The sequence below is a fragment of the Dermacentor variabilis genome, chromosome 2 (genome assembly GCF_050947875.1).
Source record: "Dermacentor variabilis isolate Ectoservices chromosome 2, ASM5094787v1, whole genome shotgun sequence".
Lineage (NCBI taxonomy): Eukaryota > Metazoa > Arthropoda > Arachnida > Ixodida > Ixodidae > Dermacentor > Dermacentor variabilis.
Genome location: NC_134569.1, coordinates 2,716,901 through 2,737,988, shown reverse-complemented (window position 1 = coordinate 2,737,988; position 21,088 = coordinate 2,716,901). Strand labels below are relative to the sequence as shown.

At 43.8% G+C, this 21,088-nt stretch overlaps 1 protein-coding gene across 8 annotated transcripts in view; it reads left to right on the top strand.

Moving 5' to 3' along the window:
• LOC142571288 (parathyroid hormone/parathyroid hormone-related peptide receptor-like) overlaps positions 1 to 21,088 on the top strand; it is a 1,032,566-nt gene that overhangs the window by 216,179 nt on the left and 795,299 nt on the right. For 4 of the 8 annotated variants that reach the window (XM_075679528.1, XM_075679529.1, XM_075679530.1 and 1 more), the window contains exon 2: positions 1,667 to 2,584. The exons of the other annotated variants lie outside the window; for them this stretch is intronic. In XM_075679528.1, coding sequence (XP_075535643.1) covers positions 1,934 to 2,584 — 651 coding nt within the window. In that variant the 5' untranslated portion in view covers positions 1,667 to 1,933. The remainder of the gene's footprint in view (positions 1 to 1,666; positions 2,585 to 21,088) is intronic. 8 annotated transcript variants of the gene reach the window in all.

The window sequence follows — 21,088 nt, the reverse complement described above, 5'->3', positions numbered from 1 at the left end:
CAAATTAGTTCACACCGTCTGTAGATGATCACTTTGCTAATGTCGCTACAAGTCGATGACACATAAGGTTCATAGCCTGAGAGCCGGACGGGTTTCGGTAGGTTCGGTTCACAGACAACAAGAATGGGAAATCGATTGGCGAGATGATATTGGCGAAAATATGCAGTACGATATTTCAGTTCACGGGCATTCCATTGCATTGTGGACGCTTACTTGACTCCTCTGAGGTACGGCTGAGAAGTAGAGCCATTGTATTTGTTATTCGAGGCTTGCAAGGACCTGATTCAGACCGCGCAGCACTTACAGTGCATCCCGAGCGGAGGGAGTCTGCATGTTATTTATAAATACGCGAATGGCTTTCATTAGATACTTGATGATTTCGATGATTTGCTTGTCTTGACTTTGCGCAATAGCTGTGCTATCGCTGCTGCGTGGGTAGTCCGCCATGGGTCTTTGTTCCGCTGGAAGACCTAATGCCCGAAGTGCAGGACAGGCGTTTGCACTAGACGTATTCACTGTGTCACCAGACACCGTGTTGTCAGTGCAAGTGACTCGCTCGGAAGCATCAGCTGCAGGAAGTAGCGTCTTTATTACAAGGGCATCAATACCTTTAGTAGACGAAGATCATTTGCGGTGGGCACATTGCCGTCGCACTTTGGCGGCGGCCTCTTTGTGCGCTGAATTTTCCCTGATCATTTGTTTGAAGACTTCCTGCTCTTTCTTGTGTCTCGGGCAGTATTGCGACGACGGCTCATGGGGGCCAGAGCATTTGGAACACTTGAAGTCAGTCATTGGCATGCATCAGCGCTGTGCTGCTCAGAGTATTTTGGCCACACGGTTGAATGTTTGCATATACCGCTGACGGGCCCAATGTTCAAACGATTACGGCACTGAACTGGCCTCCGAACGACAGGTCGCACTGGATGACGAACCAATCCAACTTTCACATGTGAAAGCAAGCTTCCTCCCTTCAAGGTTATTTTCACATAACGTGATTCTCCAAGGTGACGGACTTGAATAATAATTACATCGGCTTAACTAAAATAGGCAGATCCTTATCGTTGATTGGCTCATCGGCATCATAAATCACACCTGATGAAGTATCGCTGTCTTGTGATATTATGTTGGGAACATTTATAGCGCCCAGCACATTGTGCTCAAGATATTTAGCGCTGATCTGTTCTTGATTTCGACTTACAGGTGTTAGTTCTTACTTCCATAATCTCACTCGGAACAAGAGGCTCTTGTGTGACAGATAAAGCTTGCCTGTTTAGCCGATTCATATTGTTGGTCGGCGTCTACAATACAATACAATACAATAAAATTTTTATTGTGCACAAAGAAAACAAAGTACATATAGCAGGCCTACCAAAGCCTCAGAGGGCTTGACTGGCAGAGCCTCACAGTCAGGTCACAGAAAATTGCACAGAGTTAATAGCGGAGTTAGCTATTAACGGGTCGGAGCGAAATGTTGAACAGTTATGCATAATGTTACATTAAACATCGACAATTCTAAGTAGTTTCTTAAGCCCACGTCTTGTGTTTGCTTCTAACACAGGCGTTGGCAATTTATTAAATATGGCTGGAACATTTGCCGCTCTCCCGTGGGCACGGGAGAGCGGCAAAAATGATGTCGCTCACGAATCCGTTTTCCTTTCATGTGCAGCTTGTTGCCCTAACCGGCGTGTGGCTTTCCCTGCTTCCCGGTCGACCAAGTGTTCCTTTATCGTCACCTGTGCTGAACTCAAGACCACCCCTGACAGTCACGACTGCAATCAGCGAAGATGACTGCTTCGCCCTACGTGACCTGCGCAGTGCTTTTGCATTGCACTCAAGCGGCACATCGGCAACACCAGCGCCATCACTCCACAGCGAGCCCTTAAAGGACTGGCGTCGGCTGTCCGCCTTCAGTGGGCACGGGAGAGCGGCAAAAATGATGTCGCTCACGAATCCGTTTTCCTTTCATGTGCAGCTTGTTGCCCTAACCGGCGTGTGGCTTTCCCTGCTTCCCGGTCGACCAAGTGTTCCTTTATCGTCACCTGTGCTGAACTCAAGACCACCCCTGACAGTCACGACTGCAATCAGCGAAGATGACTGCTTCGCCCTACGTGACCTGCGCAGTGCTTTTGCATTGCACTCAAGCGGCACATCGGCAACACCAGCGCCATCACTCCACAGCGAGCCCTCAAAGGACTGGCGTCGGCTGTCCGCCTTCAGTGGGCACGGGAGAGCGGCAAAAATGATGTCGCTCACGAATCCGTTTTCCTTTCATGTGCAGCTTGTTGCCCTAACCGGCGTGTGGCTTTCCCTGCTTCCCGGTCGACCAAGTGTTCCTTTATCGTCACCTGTGCTGAACTCAAGACCACCCCTGACAGTCACGACTGCAATCAGCGAAGATGACTGCTTCGCCCTACGTGACCTGCGCAGTGCTTTTGCATTGCACTCAAGTGGCACATCGGCAACACCAGCGCCATCACTCCACAGCGAGCCCTTAAAGGACTGGCGTCGGCTGTCCGCCTTCAGTGGGCACGGGAGAGCGGCAAAAATGATGTCGCTCACGAATCCGTTTTCCTTTCATGTGCAGGTTGGTGGTACTTCATCTCTTAATTCTAAACGATCGAACAATCTTTGCCTGCTGCTGCTCCCGTGCCCCAGTGTGCTTTACGATACTCTGTGCGAATGCATTTTTGTTGTGAAACTTTTACTGCTTTGCGGGGATATAGAAGAAAATCCCGGTCCGCCAAACGCTGACTATAGCAAATCGCACAAAGAATTGCTTGACGCCATAGGAGCCCTTTCAACGAAAATCGACAGTCGCCACTCAGAGGTGATGCATGCATTTGCTGAGCTAAAAGAAAACCAAGAGGAACTTTCACATACAGTCGCAGATCTTGCATGCAGATTGGCAAATCTTGAATCTACTGTCGAATGTCTTGAAACAGCGCTACCTACAGCAGATATCAGTAGTTCTGTTGCCCAGGCCGTTAAGTCTGAAAGTATTGCGTTGGCCTCGCGTCTTGATGATCTAGAGGATAGGTCACGGCGACATAATTTACTGTTTTTTGGCATCCCGGACGGCGTTTCCGAGACTTGGACACAATCGGAAGAGCATATCTGTGAGCTTCTCTCACGCCATTTAAATTTGCGTATTACAGATGGCATGGTGGAGAGAGCACATAGGTTGGGTGCTTATGTTGCAAATAAGACACGCCCAATCATCGTGAAGTTTTCTTCCTTCAAAACCAAGGAAAGTATTCTCTCACAGAAATCTAAATTGAAAAGTACAGGTGTTTCCATTAGCGAAGATTTCTGCAGGGCAACGCGATTGACACGAAAAAAACTTCTCGAATTCGGCAAGTCTAGCGGCCAGCCTTTTTCACTTCGTTTTAATAAACTAGTCATTAACAATAAAGCCTACATATACAGCGCTGTAACTGACACTGTTTGTGAACTGGTATCCCCTGGAGAGGCGCGTGCAACTTCCACTCGCAAAGCACCTGCTAACCCAGCGCATGACAGATCGGCGTAGCTATCTCCCCTATCTCCAAATGGTGCTTCAATCTTTTTCACCAATGCACGCAGTATTCTCAATAAACGAAAAACTTTATCATCTCGCATTGACGCATGCTCAGCTGACATAGTTGTACTTTCAGAAACCTGGCTTTCGGCAAGAATAAGAAACGCTGAGATTTCCGAATGTGAAAAAAGCTACAAGATCTACCGGTACGACCGTGATGTTCGTGCTGGCGGGGGTGTTTTAATTGCTGTGAATGACCAACTTTCTTCATCTAATGTTCCAGTAGTGTCTGCTTTAGAACTTGTGTGCGTACGTGTTGTTATTGATAATCGTGACTGCATTTTTTGCGCTTGCTATAGACCCCCAACAGCACCTAAATCTTTCTGCGATGATTTACATGATGTTCTCAACAATCTAACTGTTCGGTACTCTACGTCACCTTTGTTTATTCTGGGGGACTTCAATTTTCCTAATATTTTGTGGAGAAGTGATTTCGGGTTCCATACCCTGGCAAAAAGCTCATCCGAGGACGCACAATTTCTGAATATCTGTTCAGACTTTAACTTGTCACAGTTAGTACATGAACCCACCCGTAAAACTTCTACGTCATCTAACATCCTGGACCTTATTTTCACCACTGTGCCTGACCTTGTTTGTAAACTAACTTACCTCCAAGGTGTAAGTGATCACTCCATTATTAACTTCACGTTGAAAATGCATGTATCTACCAAGAGACGATCTAAAATTATTGTTGACTATAACCGCGCTGACATACCCTCAATGACCAGTGAACTGGAAACGTTTACCAGCAACTGCCTTATCAAATTCGATGAACGATCTGTCGAAGAAAACTGGCAGCTCTACAAAAATAAATTGCTCGATTTAATTAACCGATATGTACCTCGAAGGCAGATTCCTTATGACTCACGCTCACCTTGGTTCAATAATTACCTTAAGCGACTTCGCAACAGAAAGAAACGTATCTTCCGTCGTGCCAAAGAAACCAATTTTGCCGATCGCTGGGATGCTTACCATCGTGCAGAAGCCGAGTACATTTATGCGGCTAGCAATGCCAAAAAAACCTATTTTAATGTCACATTGCCATCCCTCTTACTAACTAACCCACGTAAATTCTGGAGTATTGTTGGCGACAAGAAAGCTGACTCCATTCATTTAGTTCATGTAGATGGCAGTGATGTTGACGAAAACGAGTGTTGCACTGTGTTAAATGAAGTGTTTACCTCATTCTTTTGTGATGATAACTTTGCCGATTTACCAAATATTCCTGATTCCTTGTTCTGTGCTATGGATCCCATATTATTTGATTGGGTTGGTATTAACCGTTTGATTGATAATCAAAAGATCTCAGCTTCTGCAGGTCCTGACCTTATTAATTCAAAAATGTTAAAATGTACTGCATTATTTTCATCTATTATTCTATCTAAACTGTACTCAGTCAGTACAGTGCTCATCGCTTCCTTCAGACTGGAAAACGGCGAGGGTGGTTCCAGTCCATAAATCAGGTAACGCATTATGTCCCGAGAACTACCGACCCATCTCATTAACCAGCATTCCATGCAAACTCTTAGAACACGTAATCTATTCTCACCTCATCGATTTCCTGGAAAGCAACTCGTTCTTCCATCCATCTCAACACGGTTTTAGAAACACTTTTTCATGCGATACTCAACTTCTTTGCTTCACTAACGATTTGTTTGCCGCCTTAGATCAAGGATTCGATGTTGACTGTATTTTTTTAGATTTTGCCAAAGCTTTCGATACCGTATGTCATAACCTACTTATCCATAAACTTAATCAGCTTAATATTGACCCAAATGTGTTGTCTTGGATTAAACAGTTCCTTTCTAATCGAACTCAGTATGTCACAACCAATAACTCTTCATCTGCATTGTTAACAGTTACATCCGGAGTGCCACAAGGTTCCGTCTTGGGGCCTCTACTCTTCTTGATTTATATTAATGATCTCCCTAACTGTGTAGAGTCATCATCAATTAATTTGTTCGCAGACGATTGCGTAATATACCGAAAGATTACTAACCCTGATGATTCAGATAAACTGCAAGGAGATCTTCACAATATATCACTCTGGTCTAAAAAATGGCTCATGAAACTTAACGCTAACAAGTTTAAATCAATGCGCATATCACGTAAAAGCAGCAATAGCAATCAGTGTCGATATGTACTGAATGACACTTCATTAGCATCCGTTAACGCTCACAAATATCTTGGCCTTCACATAACTAATGATCTTTCATGGAATTTGCATACTAATTATATTACTGCTAATGCTAATCGTATGTTAGGATATCTTCGTCGTAACTTTTCTACCGTTCCTACTTCGGTAAAACTAACGCTCTACAAAACCCTAGTTCGCTCAAAACTTGAATACGCATCTGCCATTTGGGATAACAATCAAGCATCACTAACCGTAACGCTTGAAGCAATTCAAAATCGAGCAGCTCGCTTTATTTTATCTAACTATTCCCGCCATTCCAGTGTTACATGTATGAAAATAACCCTCAATCTGCCAGATCTTTCTTTACGCCGCAAATGTGCTCGTCTTTGCCTATTTCACAAGGTTTATCACTCAAACCAGGTGCTCAAGAATCAACTTATCACCCCACCTTCCTACACTTCATCCCGTTCAGACCACAGATATAAAGTTGCCGTCCCATCCTCCCGAACGAACAAGTATCATGATTCTTTTTTACCCCGCACAAGTGTCGACTGGAACCACCTTCCTGCTTCCATCATTCAGATCACAGATGTAACTTCATTCAAAACAGCAGTCTACCACGCTATCGCTTAACGTTGCCTGCATACCATTGTCTGCATATTACATTGCTTTGTATGTACCACTCCTTTCTGTAGTGCCTTAGGGCCTTGAAAGTATGTATAATAAATAAATAAATAAATAAATAATATCGCCGCGTTCTCCTTCAGTGCTTTGTCACAGTATTGGGGATGACGTAGGGTTCTTTCGGTGTTAAGGAGCGGACAGGCGTATATCGTGTTTTAAAATCATTATTTCAGAAGTGTTTATTACACCACTTTCGACAATCAGGGAAGTGAAGTTAGGCAAATTCAACAACCTAAAGACGTCTGCATCTTGCTTTGGACACAAATCGTAAGCCACTGTTGACAGCAGTGAACGCAAAATTGAATTAATTCTTGAGCTCCACCTAAGAGTACAATGGCCATACACAGTCAAGCCACAACGTAGTACACTGTAGACTAACGCATGGATAATAATTTTTCGAACGGAGATCGGCATAAGACATCGCATATTGTATAATACACAGGAGACCGCGCGCAGCCTTTTACACAGGTGGGATAATTGCGAGTTCCATAAAAGATCACGGTCAAAAAGCAACCCAAGATACTTAACAGAAGATGCATTTTGAACAGGTTGACATGTTCATTCATACCAGCCAGATGTGTGTAAGAATAATGATGTCGTAGGCAGCATTTTTTTTCATGGGGCTATGGAAACAGACAAGTCGCGTTTTAGAAGGGTTGATGCTTATTAAATTAGCCACAAACCAGTCCATAGCTTTAGTTGCCTCATTTTGTAAGGAGCTGATTGCATCAGAGTAATTAGTTGCACAGGATACAAGAACAGTATCATCGGCATATTGATATATATATATTTACCTACTACATTGGACAAATCATTCACATAAATGTTAAAAAGCAGGGGCTTAATATAGAGCCCTGAGGGACTCCAGAATGAATGCAAGTAAAAACACTTAAACTATTTCCCACCTTTACACACTGTCGGCTATCCTGCAGAAAGTTAGTTAATAAATTCAAGAATGATCCACGAAGGCCTACGAAGGCCCACGAAGACAGTCTCTGTAACAAAATGTCATGAGTAACACTGTCAAATGCCTTAGAGGCATCCATAAAGAGGGCACATGCTACCGTTACGGTCTAGTGTCAAGTTTAAAACATCAGAGAAAGCTTCTAACAGTGTTTGTGTACCCTTCCCCTGTACAAAGGCATACTGATGTGATGATAATACACTATGCTTATGTAGAAACTGTGTTACCGTAAGAGCCGCATGTTTTTGTAATATTTGAGCTATACAGGGAATTATTGAAATAGGTCTGTCATTTTCGACACTATTGCGTGCACCTTGCTTATGAAGCGGAATTACAATTGCGGTTTTCATATCAACTGGAATCACACCACCATCCAAAACAAAGTTTAAAAGAGATAGCAATACATGTTTAATTGCGTCAAAATTTCTCTGCATTTCACTGACAGAGATGTTGTCAAAGCCGAGTGATTTGTTCGTTTTAAGATTGAAGACAATGAACCTTAATTCATCAAGTGATAGTAAAGGAAGATATGCGGAATCTAGCAAGCTGTCTGTTAAAGTACACACCTATGGTCGCCGTGTCCTCGATCCCGAGACACTTGCAAAGAACCGATTAAATAAGTTTTGCACAGGTTCGTCGTCTTCAGAAAAATAAGATGAACGGCACTGTTTAGGCGTTGACATGTTGCCGCCTCTAAGATTATTGATTAGGGACCGCGTTTTCTTTATGTCAGATCGAGCTTCTTGAAATTTCTTTCTAAAATAATCGCGCTTCGCTAGTCTGATCATTGCATTCACCTTGTTTCTGGCACATTTATATCTTAAGCGCATGTCATTGCAGTTTGACGACCGCTTGGCCTTAGTCCACAATTATTTTTCCTTTATAGCAGCTACGATTTCGCTGGTCATCCATTCCTGTTTCAGATTACGTTGCCTGATTTTGTTAACGCGTGTTGCCACCTGCCTAAAAGCATCAAACGCGGCTACAAATCTGCGGTACATGTTTTCCGGTGACACAGTACATATAAAATTATCCCAATCATTTTCTGGACTACTTTATCGAAATGCCTTGGATCAATTATACAAATTTGTTTGACAGAGTTAATAGCCTCTGATAACAAATTATTCACAGTCTGTTTCAGTGAACAGCAAACGAAGTGGTGGTCAGAAAGCTTAACCAGTGCAATGGCAGATTTTACTTCCAGATTATGGGCTCTAACATTTACATGATCAATGCAGGATGAAACAAGACATTGAGATAGGAATTCTTCGCGAGTTGCTGCATGGATTGTCATTTCAATTCGCCATTTAGATAGTATATCTGAATAATCAGCAACTATTCCTCCTGTTGGACGTAACGTATCTATATTAATGGCAGCTGCGAGGCAAATACATTCATCGCTTCCTAGACGTCATAACGCAGAGTCGAGCTCAGCCAAAAAAAGACGCCTGTTACCACATGGGGGACGATATACAGAAAGCAAGGCCAATGAAAATCGAGGATAGGATAAGCGGGGAGTAACAGTTTCGGCATGGTCGAAAGGCAACTTTAGTTCGGAGACTGACCAAGTGTTTTTTTACGAAGACAGCCACGCCTCCACCATTCCGGACCGGAGGAAAAAAGGAGAATGACTGATAGCCCGGTAGCGCGAAACTAGAAAATAGACCTGGCGAGATATTTATGGCGGTGAGTTGGATGACATCAAAAAGCAGCGGAACAGAAGATAGAATCGCTACTAAATGGTCCCAGTGCTTACGAATGCTTCTGATGTTTACGTGAGTAAAATGAAAAGTGTCCTTACCCGGATAACAAAAAAAATGACAAACTTCTAAAAGATCATTGCAAACCTTGAAAGTACTACCCATGACTAAATAAGCCTTTCAATGTCCAATTGTATGTTAATTCGAACGAGTGGAGCGCCGTCTGCTTTCCTTGCAAACACCTTGCCATTTCTTGTCCAGACGTACTTGAAGGACATTTCCTTTGTTTTAAGACGAGCTAGCCAGAACAGTTCACGATTAACCCGTGTGAGCTTGTCATTGTAATACAACCGTGGAAAATCACTCTGAACTAATCCTGGCAAGTTTTTACGTGATCGAAACCATTGTTCCTTCGCTTCAACGGTGCACCTCTGGACAAGAATAGCTGGTGCACTATTGTCCCTACTGGGTAGACGGCGGATAGAAGAGACTTGTGTTGCTTCAGAGTTAGGTACCTCAAGTTGTTGCGCAAAATCACTGAGGAAGAACTGCAAGTTCTCCTTTGGCTTGCTGGGAAACCCGTGGATCTCGAAATTCTTTCTCCTACTATACTGCTCCATTTCATTCATTTGCTCACTTATTTTGTCAATCAGGTCTGACTGGAACTCGACGGTAGAAGACAGCGAGTCAATCATGGGACGTAATTCTGCCACCTAAGTCTGATTTTTGTTGACTGTCTCCTATACCGAGTCATATTCTATGGAAAGAAATTCTATCGAAGTCTGCACTTCCTGTATCGCGTTCTCGATCTTTCCAACCGAGTCCTTAAATGTAAGAAGTTCCTGTATTTTCGTTGCGAGTATTTCTACGTTAGATGCAAGTCGGTCTAGTTTTTCATTTACAGTAATAAATTGCTGTGCAAACGATTCTTCTTTTGCTTTCCGTGTCAAGTCTCCTTGTGTGCTTTTTTCCGGTCGACATGTTTGGCACAGCCAGGTTTCACGTTTAACTGTACTCATTTTTGCGTAGCTGTCTTCAACTACTGTAGAGCATCGTTTTCCAAGGTGGAAACCTTCTTGGCAAGCCGAACATGTTAAAATTTTCGCATCCAAAGGTAACGGCTTAGAGCAAGCAGCACAATCATAAGTCATTTGTATGCAGTCAGCGGCAAAAATTACAATGATAAAATAAGTAAGAGCAAAAGGCTCACCTGCCGAAAGGCATGAAATGATTAGCTCCGGGAACATATTTGCCGCTGACTGCAAAGAAGCCGAGCAATGCTGTTCCTTAAGTAGGCATTCCCAAGCGTCTGGGGTGCAGGCTAGGTGATGTGCTGACGCGAGGGTGACAGCTTGCGGACGAAAATTGCAGACGGAAACCCGCTGTCTGCGCAGACCCTGCGCAGACGCTGCGCAGACAGCGCAAAAAGAGGGCCGTATGGGCCGTGTCAGTGTTCTTTCCCATCGCCGTCTTCCTTGATGAAGATGAGCAGGCAGTGAGGATTCTCATCTTTTCTTTTCACTTTACAACTCTCTAGTTACTGTCACCGTGATGCGACACACCTTCTGAAGCACAGTAGTGCAGCAAACTGTATAAAAATGTTTGCACCCTTAACCGTGTTTTTTGTTGCACTGGTAACACCCTTACCGTTATGACCTTACAAAAATTTGTGCAGGATGACAATGCAGCTCTAACTAGAGGTGCGATGACAAAAGACATAGTTGAAAACCATGTAATTATTTTGACAGCCTTGGTTTCACATAAATATGCGACAGGAGAGTTTTACATCACGGCGACAGGAGAGTTACATCAACTCTCCTGTCAAATATTTCTGTGCGCCAAGGCTGTCAGAATGATTACATAATTTTCAACATCTTTTGTAATCGCACATCTAGTTAGAACTCCGTTGTCGTCCTCTATAAATCCTTGTAAGGCCCTAATGGTAAATGTGCTACCAGTACGACAACACCCTTAGGGCTTTAAATATTTTTACAGCGCAGAGTGCTCTCGTTGCTTGTGTCGCTCATGAGGTGGTTGCAATTCCTCGGAGCGCTTCACGCTGTGACGTCGGTTTCGTGCGGACGACTAACTGATTGCGCTTCCAACACCGAACTTCTCGGGAGCGGCGCCTCCCTATGGATGCAAACACTTTAATAAGGTCCATCGGGACCTGCGCTAGCACGTACACTCTAAAAACAAAGAGTTCCGGGCACTCTCTTTCAGGGAGTATCTGCTTGTCCCACATTTCACTCTCTTTTCGAGAGTAGATCGACCCTGTTTGAGAGAGTAGGGCAACTCCTGACAGTTTTCTTACTCCACCGCAAGTGAGTGCTAGTACTCTTCCGCAGAGTGCTAATACTCTCCCCACAGGGAGTGCTAGTATTCTTCCACAGAGTGCTAATACTCTCCCCACAGGGGTACTATTGCTCCCCCAGACCGAGTGCTTCTACTCCTAAAAACCGAGTACTTCTACTCCTCCAAGCCGAGTGTTTCTATTCCCCTAACAGAGTGCTTGTATTCCTTCAGAACAGAGTGGTAGTACTCTTCCCAATAGCGTGAAATCACGATGTAGACCCATGACCACGTTTAAAGGGATTCGCAATGCTTACATGTGGGGAATATTTGATTCCTTCCTTCATAAGCAGCTTCTGCACTTATGCTTGGCGAATGGGATGTAATCCCTAGTCGCCGAGTTTTCACATGAAACATTTTCTCTCTTAAAAGGGCAAAATCTTCATTGATCGGTTAGAAAACAAACTGAATAATAATTTGTGAAACTATTGACAAACACATAAAATCAGATTACAATGATGCCCATGAAATTTAGAACACATCTTGTAATAAAACATAGGTATGTTCTCTAAAGGTTCATCAGTATTACCGTGCAGAAATATACTTTAATTTAAATTGGCTGCTTCTTTTCAAAAATAAAGTATACAATTGAAAGTTAAACATACAACGAACATGTGCAAACTCACAAAGCATTGACACTGTGATCCAAGAGAAATATGCGCCGCATTACTGGCGGGCAGATGCATTTCTGGCACAATACGCGTGAACTTATGTGGCAGAGGTTACCAGGTGAGCTGGTATGCATGGGGCTGGTAATGTAGATAAATTGTGCAAGAAACTTTTTTGTGTGCCATATTCTAAGACCGTAGCTCATTTGGTAACGTCCTCTACAACGTATGGATGTTACTGACTGAGTGTACAGTGCATTTAGAAATGTGTTGTATATTCTCATGTAAGGCTGCTGATCTAGCTAGCTTTACTTATATTTCAAGCAAAGTTATTCATGAATGGTGTGCACCCCATTGATTCTAAGTGGGTCTTGTCGTGGTTCTGCAGCAATATCCTGCCTGGTCTCAAACCGGTACAGAGGCATGTTATATTTCCTATTCGGTTGACCTCCGCACGAAAGTAGTAGAAACTGGTATAAAACTGCAAGGAGCATTGGCATTAATATCTTCCGCATCCAATTTCTTGTCATATATGGTAGCTTTTCATTCCCATTAACGTTAGAATGCTATACTTCGGAGGAGCAGCTTGCATAATTACATGATCAATTATTGTGACTCGCTGAATATGCAACCTAAACGAAGTTTAGCAAGGCTCCAGATGTGAACCAAATATCAGATGTGAGGAATATGATGCATCAAAGGCGACATAAGCATAAGCACAGACAGCTAAGTGCGAAGTTTCGAGCTCGGCTGTTGCTGGTGCGGGTGCCCCGTCTTACTAATACCACAGAAGTGGAAGACGGAACAGCGGGACTTTGCTGAGAAACTCATCCACCACTCCTTCAAGGATTTCGTTCACGTAACGCTGTCCAGTCAGTGCGTGATCGAAAGAGATGGGACCGATTATTGCAGCGTCGTAAATTCCGAACCACACATTGAACCACCGCTGGTACTGGTGCCGATTGCGCTTTACCCAGTGTGGATTGGAGTCCCTCCAATAGTGTCCATTATGTAACGTTACCTAAACACTAAGGTCGTCTTCCTGAGTTAAAGCCGAATACCTGTTCTGTAGCTTGATCCGGAATTCCTCTAGTTTCCCTCTTACCGCTAACTCATTGATTGGCTTCTTGTGTACCAGTTTCTTCCGTTCCCTCCTCAAGTCTAGGCTAATTCGAGTTCTTACCATCCTATGGTCACTGCAGCGTACCTTGCCGAGCACGTCTACATTTTGTATGATGCCAGGGTTCGCGCAGAGTATGAAGTCGATTTCATTTCTAGTCTCACCATTCAGGCTCCTCCACGTCCACTTTCGGCTAACCCGCTTGCGGAAAAAGGTATTCATTATCCGCATATTATTCTGTTCTGCAAACTCTACTAATAATTCTCCTCTGCTATTCCTAGAGCCTATGCCATATTCCCCCACTGACTTGTCTCCAGCCTGCTTCTTGCCTACCCTGGCATTGAAGTCGCCCATCAGTATAGTGTATTTTGTTTTGACTTTACCCATCGCCGATTCCACGTCTTCATAAAAGCTTTCGACTTTCTGGTCATCATGACTGCATGTAGGGGCATAGACTTGTACCACCTTCAATTTGTACCTCTTATTAAGTTTCACAACAAGACCTGCCACCCTCTCGTTAATGCTATAGAATTCCTGTATGTTACCAGCTATTTCCTTATTAATCAGGAATCCGACTCCTAGTTCTCGTCTCTCCGCTAAGCCCCGGTAACACAGTACATGCCCGCTTTTTAGCACTGTATATGCTTCTTTTGTCCTCCTAACCTCACTGAGCCCTATTATATCCCATTTACTACCCTCTAATTCCTCCAATAACACTGCTAGACTCGCCTCACTAGATAGCGTTCTAACGTTAAACGTTGCCAGGTTCAGATTCCAATGGCGGCCTGTCCGGAGCCAGGTATTCTTAGCACCCTCTGCAGCGTTACAGATCTGACCGCCGCCGTGGTCAGTTGCTTCGCGGCTGCTGGGGACTGAGGGCCGGGGTTTGATTGTTGTATTCATATAGGAGGTTGTGGCCAAGTACTGCACCAGGGTGGCCAATCCTGCTCTGGTGAGAGAGTGCGTTACCGGTTCTGGTCACCGGGATCAGGCCGCACTCCAGGCCTGTTTGTGCAATTTTCTCAACACACGGTTTTTTTTTTTGTATTTCCCGGTGGAGAATTGCGCGGCACCGGGATTTGAATCACGGTCCTCTTGCACTGGAGACGGATACTCTACCGTCCCCGCAGGAGTTAAATTAAAAATTGAATTATGGTGTTTTGCGTGACAAAACCACTTTCTGATTATGCACGCCGTAGTGGAGGACTCCGAAAATTTCGACCACCTGGGGTTCTTTAACGTGCACCTAAGTCTAAGTACACGGGTGTTTTCGCATTTCGCCCCCATCGAAATGCGGCCGCCGTGGCCGGGGTCCGATCCCGCGACCTCGTGCTCAGCAGTCTAACACCATGACCACTGAGCAACCACGGCGGGTCCCGCAGGAGTATCAGCCACTTTTTATGGCCTTTCCACCCAACTTCATACACGTCCGACCATGTAAGCACGTATACTGGTCTCCATTAGTGCCTAATCGCGGCCGAAAAGGTCAGAGGTACAATTAGCCCACGGCTGCAGCAAGAAAGGATGAACGGGGAGAACGAATCACGGTGTGTGTAAATTGGGAGTCTATGTCGCTGTGCAGACTGCAGGAGCAAATGCTTACTTCGAGAGACTGCTTCCCAGTGCAACCGACCAGGCCACAATATTCGAAAAACAGAACACTGCGACAGTAACCAAGTGACATAACAGCAAAATTAAACAGCAATCAGTCACAGCATGAGGTTCAGACAATACATAATACATTGGCTACGAGCCATCTTACAGGCATAATGCTTGCCTTTGTCGCCTGTGGTGGTCTGGTAACGAGCAACAACCAGCGGTACAAACAGATTGGACAGAGCCTCGCACCTGTTTGAACGAACAGTTGCCGTTGAAGATGAGCAACGTCCATTGCGAAGCAATCAGGTGACGCAGGCATCTGCTGCCGCAACCAACACAGCGGCATGGACTACCCGCCATTTTAGCGTTAAGTCCTTTCCAACCTGCACATTTATTTTCTTTCGAGGGCCGCTAATGTGTGGCTCACACTTTGTATCCCACTTTGTCTCAATGTGGACTAGTCACTTTTGTGGGCATCGCCTTCGGCAGCCATTCTTGCGGGCCTTTCCACCCATAAGGCTATTAACTTCATACACTTCGAACCATGTAAGCGCACATGCTGGTCTCCGTTTTGAGCAAATCATGGCCGAGGTAGGCCACAAGCACAATTTGCCCATGGCTGCAGCAGGACAGAACGAACGGGGAGCAGAAATTACGGTGTGTGTATACTGGGAGTCTATGTCGCTGTGAGGACTGCAGGAGCAAATGCTTACCTCGAGAGACTGCTTATCAATGCAACTGACCAGGCCCCCACATCCGAGAAACGTAACACGGTTAACACAACCAAGTGGGGCAGCAAAACCAGATTCTGCAATCAATCACTTCAGTGTAGCTTGCGCAAAGACCCAGGCTACCGAGGAAGAAGAGCAATCATCAACGAGACTAGGAATATGGAAAATGAGAAAGCTTGCATTCAAGAGAGAAGCCACTCTGCTCTACAAGCATTGAAGGTTAAAAACATCAAGAAAAGTAAAATGGTGCATAGCACATGGTGCATAGGTTAATGCAAGACACATGCCGATGCTGCATCAGCTATTTCAGGAGAGGAATTGTGCATGACAACATACACTAGAACATACTGCTACAGATATTGATTTATTTTATTTATTTACAATACTGCACTGAGACCATAGCAGGAGGGCACTATATATATATATATATATATATATATATATATATATATATATATATATATATATATATATATATATATATATATAAACAATTTTCACTACAACATGTATACACCAGACACAAGTACATGCGAACTTTCAAAAAATAAGAAATGGCAATTGCGGTATTCTACGCTGCATACCCGACTACATAAACAGGGCACAAGTACAGGGTGGTTTGCACGATCGATAATAGCACTAGCAAGTTTAACCTGCTAAACAATTTTTTCAATTTTTAATTCAAACTGAGACAGTGACTCTGTGTTAGTGGTGAGAGGCGATAACATATTCCATTCATGGATGGCAACCGGAAAAAAGGAATATTTAAAAACATTATTATTACATTTATATTCTACTAAGGTGTTTGTGTGTTTGTGCCTGGTAGGTCGTGTTTGTGAATAAGAAATGTAAGTTGAAATGTCAATTTTGAAATAATTATGCAGAAGTTGATAAAGAAATTTCAAACGTGCCTGTTTCGCTCGTGCTTCGAGCGTAACGAGCCCAGAAATTGCTAGAAGGTTAGAGGGAGAGTCTTCACGTCTAAATTTGTTATGGATAAATCGAATGGCCTTCCTTTGTATTGTTTCTATTTTCTTTATGTTAGTTTGGGTATGAGGAAACCATACAGTGTTTCCGTATTCGAGGATCGGCCTAACGAATGTTTTGTTATTTTGTTAATATGTTAGTCTACCAGACAGTGACTGATATTAAGTATCAGCGAAGAATCAGTTGACCTTTATGTTTGGATGAGGATGAATGATCTCTAACAAAAATGGGCAATGAAAAAGCTTGCATTTATAGAAGAAAAATTACACTTGGCACAAACGGAATTGACATGGCTAGGAAGCTGATTAAGGGCAAACTGACGGAACTCGATCTTTTGGCCAGCGTCGTCCGTGCTTTGTCAGATGTTGCAGGTGCATCTGAAGACGAAGAAGTTCTAGAAAGTCCTTTTGAGTTACCTGGATGACTCCGCCAAATGTCCGTGCTGGTGGAATGGTGGCCGTAGCTCTTTTCAGTCTGGACACAGTCCCCTGCAGACTTGATATCTCATCCATATTCTTCTGCATGCACTTCTTTGTTCTTGGTGCAAAAGCCTTGCAAATTCGGCTCCAGCCTCTTCCTGTTGGCGCAGATAGGAGCTCCTGTGATGACCATGATGTGCTTGGCATAGACTCTGTTGGGGCAGAACGGTGACACATGAGATACAGCACAGATTAGCCAAACTCATGTGTGTTTTCTTTTATGTTCGAACCAATTATACTGAACCACAAATATGAACAAACAGTCATATCTGCTGCAAACAGGAAGCCAATACAGCATATATCAAACATATTTATTTCTGAACCATGTGTTGTTTACCTTGTAGTAGTAGCCAACGTCCACACAACGACCTTGTTGCAGCAGGCAGCAGCTTCTGTTTAGTGCGTGGAGTGTGTTGCTTCATACTGGTGAAGTCCTCATTACTGCATGTCTGTAACAGAAATTGTGACTGAATCAGAAATTGAAAAAGCTAAATTTTGCAATATGAAATGCAAAGAGGTGTGACATATATATTGTAATGGTTTGCGACTACAGAACACATGCAAATGTACACTGTCTGTTCTAGGGTGCTTAAGCAGCATGTTAAATAAATATTGCTATTGTCCATAAAATTGATATCTGCCTAACTACAATGCATGTCAACAGCTTAAGTATTATTAGGATCACAAACGAGAATATTTGTGCATTCATTTATACACTAGAAAAGATCACACTGCTGGTTCCATAAGCAAATGCATGAAAGTCATGAAGCTATTAGAACTGATGCATTATTTTTCTGCACGAACGTGATGCACCGCTTCACTACTGCAAAAATAAATGCCCTACGGTGAACCAAACTGAACAGCAAGAACATTTGGAAGCAACAAGTACGAAATATGGGTGAATTATCATGCTTGCAACTGTTTAGTACATTAAATTCTGTACTTTCACTTCATTTTACCAAAGGATTATTCGGGTTTGTGGACGAAAGAAGTTGCCGGCGGACTCCAAAAAAAAAAAAATTTCAGTATGTATATTGATAAGGCTACTCAGTCACCTGCGACCACGGCTACAATAATATGAAAAATTAGACGCGCGTTCCGATATTGCTCTTTCTTTCCTGGTTGTGTGTGTAGAACGATAGCCTCGCAAGTAAAGGTTTATTTAGGAAACAGCAACTAGAGATCCTGACTGCCCATATGTAATGCAGGATCTAGTTCATTAACTTGTGCCCGCCTGGAAGGTAATGAGAAGGATATTATATAACGATTCAACCAGCGGTGTTAAAGGACTCACCGTTATTGCCGTTATCAGCCGCTGCAAAATCCAGCTCCCGTTTCGATGCAGACGTGTTCCGAATGGCTCACGACCGAAACCCAACTTCCGGGCTTACATGTCCGCTTGCAAGCACGTAACTTCACCTTAAGTTAAATAACGCGAGACATCGAAGCGCAAGAAACTAGATTTAGAAACAAAGAAGCAACCAGTCTGAGTGTACGAACGAATGAATCCGTGCCGCCGTGCACTCGAACATACCGGTAAAAATTTTAAATCCAACTCAGAGGTCACGTGAAAGATCGATTATGCTGAACGCTATTTGCGTTTATAATGACGAAGAAACAATAAACTTACTAACAAAGAGTACAATATGTAATTAGCAATGATAACTTTGTCCTGTTTTTCATGTAACAAAAATGCTTCGGTAATTGTAAGATAAAGTGTAAGAAAGTTTGTAAGAGAAAATTGCGCTTATTACGACGCCTCTACCGGGAAATGTTAAAACTAACGTAAGCATCCCGAAGTGATTCTACCACGCTGGTTTTGTTAGCAGCGGCGCGGTCGATTTTTTCGGCCTCTGTGGCCATTTGTTGAACTTGAGAGTGTGCTATACCTGGATACACTGCTGCGCGCCGGCTCGGCTGCTACGGAGAGCAACGACGTCACTACTGGAGCAGCCAATCGCATGCCTCTCCTTCGCTTCTTTTTCCTTTCGTGTATGAACACGGGGTTGCGCCAGAGGAGTTTACAGTGTACAGGCAAAGACGGAAGGACGGACGAATCGGCTAGCCATACACAGCTTCGTTCTAAAACATCGTGATGGAGCTAGTGCCTGATCTGCCGCGCCTCGCCCAGCGTAACATGTTGCGTTTGTGTTAGTTGGAAACAAGCTGGTGATAGCTGTTGTCTTAGCGTAAAGTGCACGTAAGTTCTTTTTTTTTGCCACGAAACCTGCCGTCACAGAAGTGAATTGACAACGTCAGTGCGAATGTTCAAGGGGCGTTTTGTTTCGTCCCAGTCACCGTGCCTTTCTCTAATGAGCAGAAGGTAAAAATGATCCTTGCCTTGGGAGCTGCAAATGACAACAAAAGGCTGGAAGTATATATCAGCAATCGAAGGGTTGCCGTAGACCAAACGCGTCGACTATCATCAGAAATGATGATACCTGAGACAAACCGGCAGCTTCTAGAAAGAGCGGCATAGGACTCCATATCTTCAAGTCCTAGCCTACGCATGGATGTTCTAGCATTTATGCTAACCCTCATGCTAACCCTCAAACCCTCATGCTAGAGCGCGGGACGTGGCCGCCCAGGTACCAATTTCCAAGTCATCACCTTTAGGTTTCTAAACGACGCCTTTCACCCGTACCACCTTAACTAGCACCAATGCTAGGAACATAAGGACTGTAGAATCGTCTAGATTTCTTGAATTGGGCCCGCACAAAAGCCGATGAGTTATCGGACTTTTTGAGCAACATCATGTGCATAGATGAAGCCGACTTTCTGTTGAAGCAATGAACGACTATCTCATGGGAACCATTAAGGAGTGCGCAATAGAAGTCGGTGGTAACTCCGTTAGACAGGAAACCAGTAAGCTATCGCAGGAGACGAAAGATCTGATCAAGAAACGCCAATGTATGAAAGCCTCTAACCCTACAGCAAGAATAGAACTGGCAGAACTTTCTAAGTTAATCAACAAGCGTAAGACAGCGGACATCAGGAACTATAATATGGATAGAATTGAACAGGCTCTCAGGAATGGAGGAAGCCTAAAAACAGTGAAGAAGAAACTAGGAATAGGCAAGAATCAGATGTGTGCGTTAAGAGACAAAGCCGGCAATATCGTTACTAATATGGATGAGATAGTTCAAGTGGCTGAGGAGTTCTATAGAGATTTATACAGTACCAGTGGCACCCACGACGATAGTGGAAGAGAGAATAGCCTAGAGGAATTCGAAATCCCACAGGTAACGCCAGAAGAAGTAAAGAAAGCCTTAGGAGCTATGCAAAGGGGGAAGGCAGCTGGGGAGGATCAGGTAACAGCAGATTTGTTGAAGGATGGTGGTCAGATTGTTCTAGAGAAACTGGCCACCCAGTATACGCAATGCCTCATAACCTCGAGCGTACCGGAATCTTGGAAGAACGCTAACATAATCCTAATCCATAAGAAAGGGGACGCCAAAGACTTGAAAAATTATAGACCGATCAGCTTACTGTCCGTTGCCTACAAAGTATTTACTAAGGTAATCGCAAATAGAATCAGGAACACCTTAGACTTCTGTCGACCAAAGGACCAGGCAGGATTCCGTAAAGGCTACTCAACAATAGACCATATTCACACTATCAATCAAGTGATAGAGAAATGTGCAGAATATAACCAACCGTTATATATAGCTTTCATTGATTACGAGAAAGCGTTTGATTCAGTCGAAACCTCAGCAGTCATGGAGGCATTACGGAATCAGGGTGTAGATGAGCCATATGTAAAGATACTGGAAGATATCTATAGCGGCTCCACAGCCACCGTAGTCCTCCACAAAGAAAGCAACAAAATCCCTATAAAGAAAGGCGTCAGACAGGGAGATACGATATCTCCAATGCTATTCACAGCATGTTTACAGGAGGTATTCAGAGGCCTGGAGTGGGAAGAATTGGGGATAGAAGTTGATGGAGAATACCTTAGCAACTTGCGATTCGCTGATGATATTGCCTTGCTTAGTATCTCAGGAGACCAATTGCAATGCATGCTCACTGACCTGGAGAGGCAAAGCAGAAGGGTGGGTCTGAAAATTAATCTGCAGAAAACTAAAGTAATGTTTAACAGGCTCGGAAGAGAACAGCAGTTTACGATAGGTAGCGAAGCACTGGAAGGGGT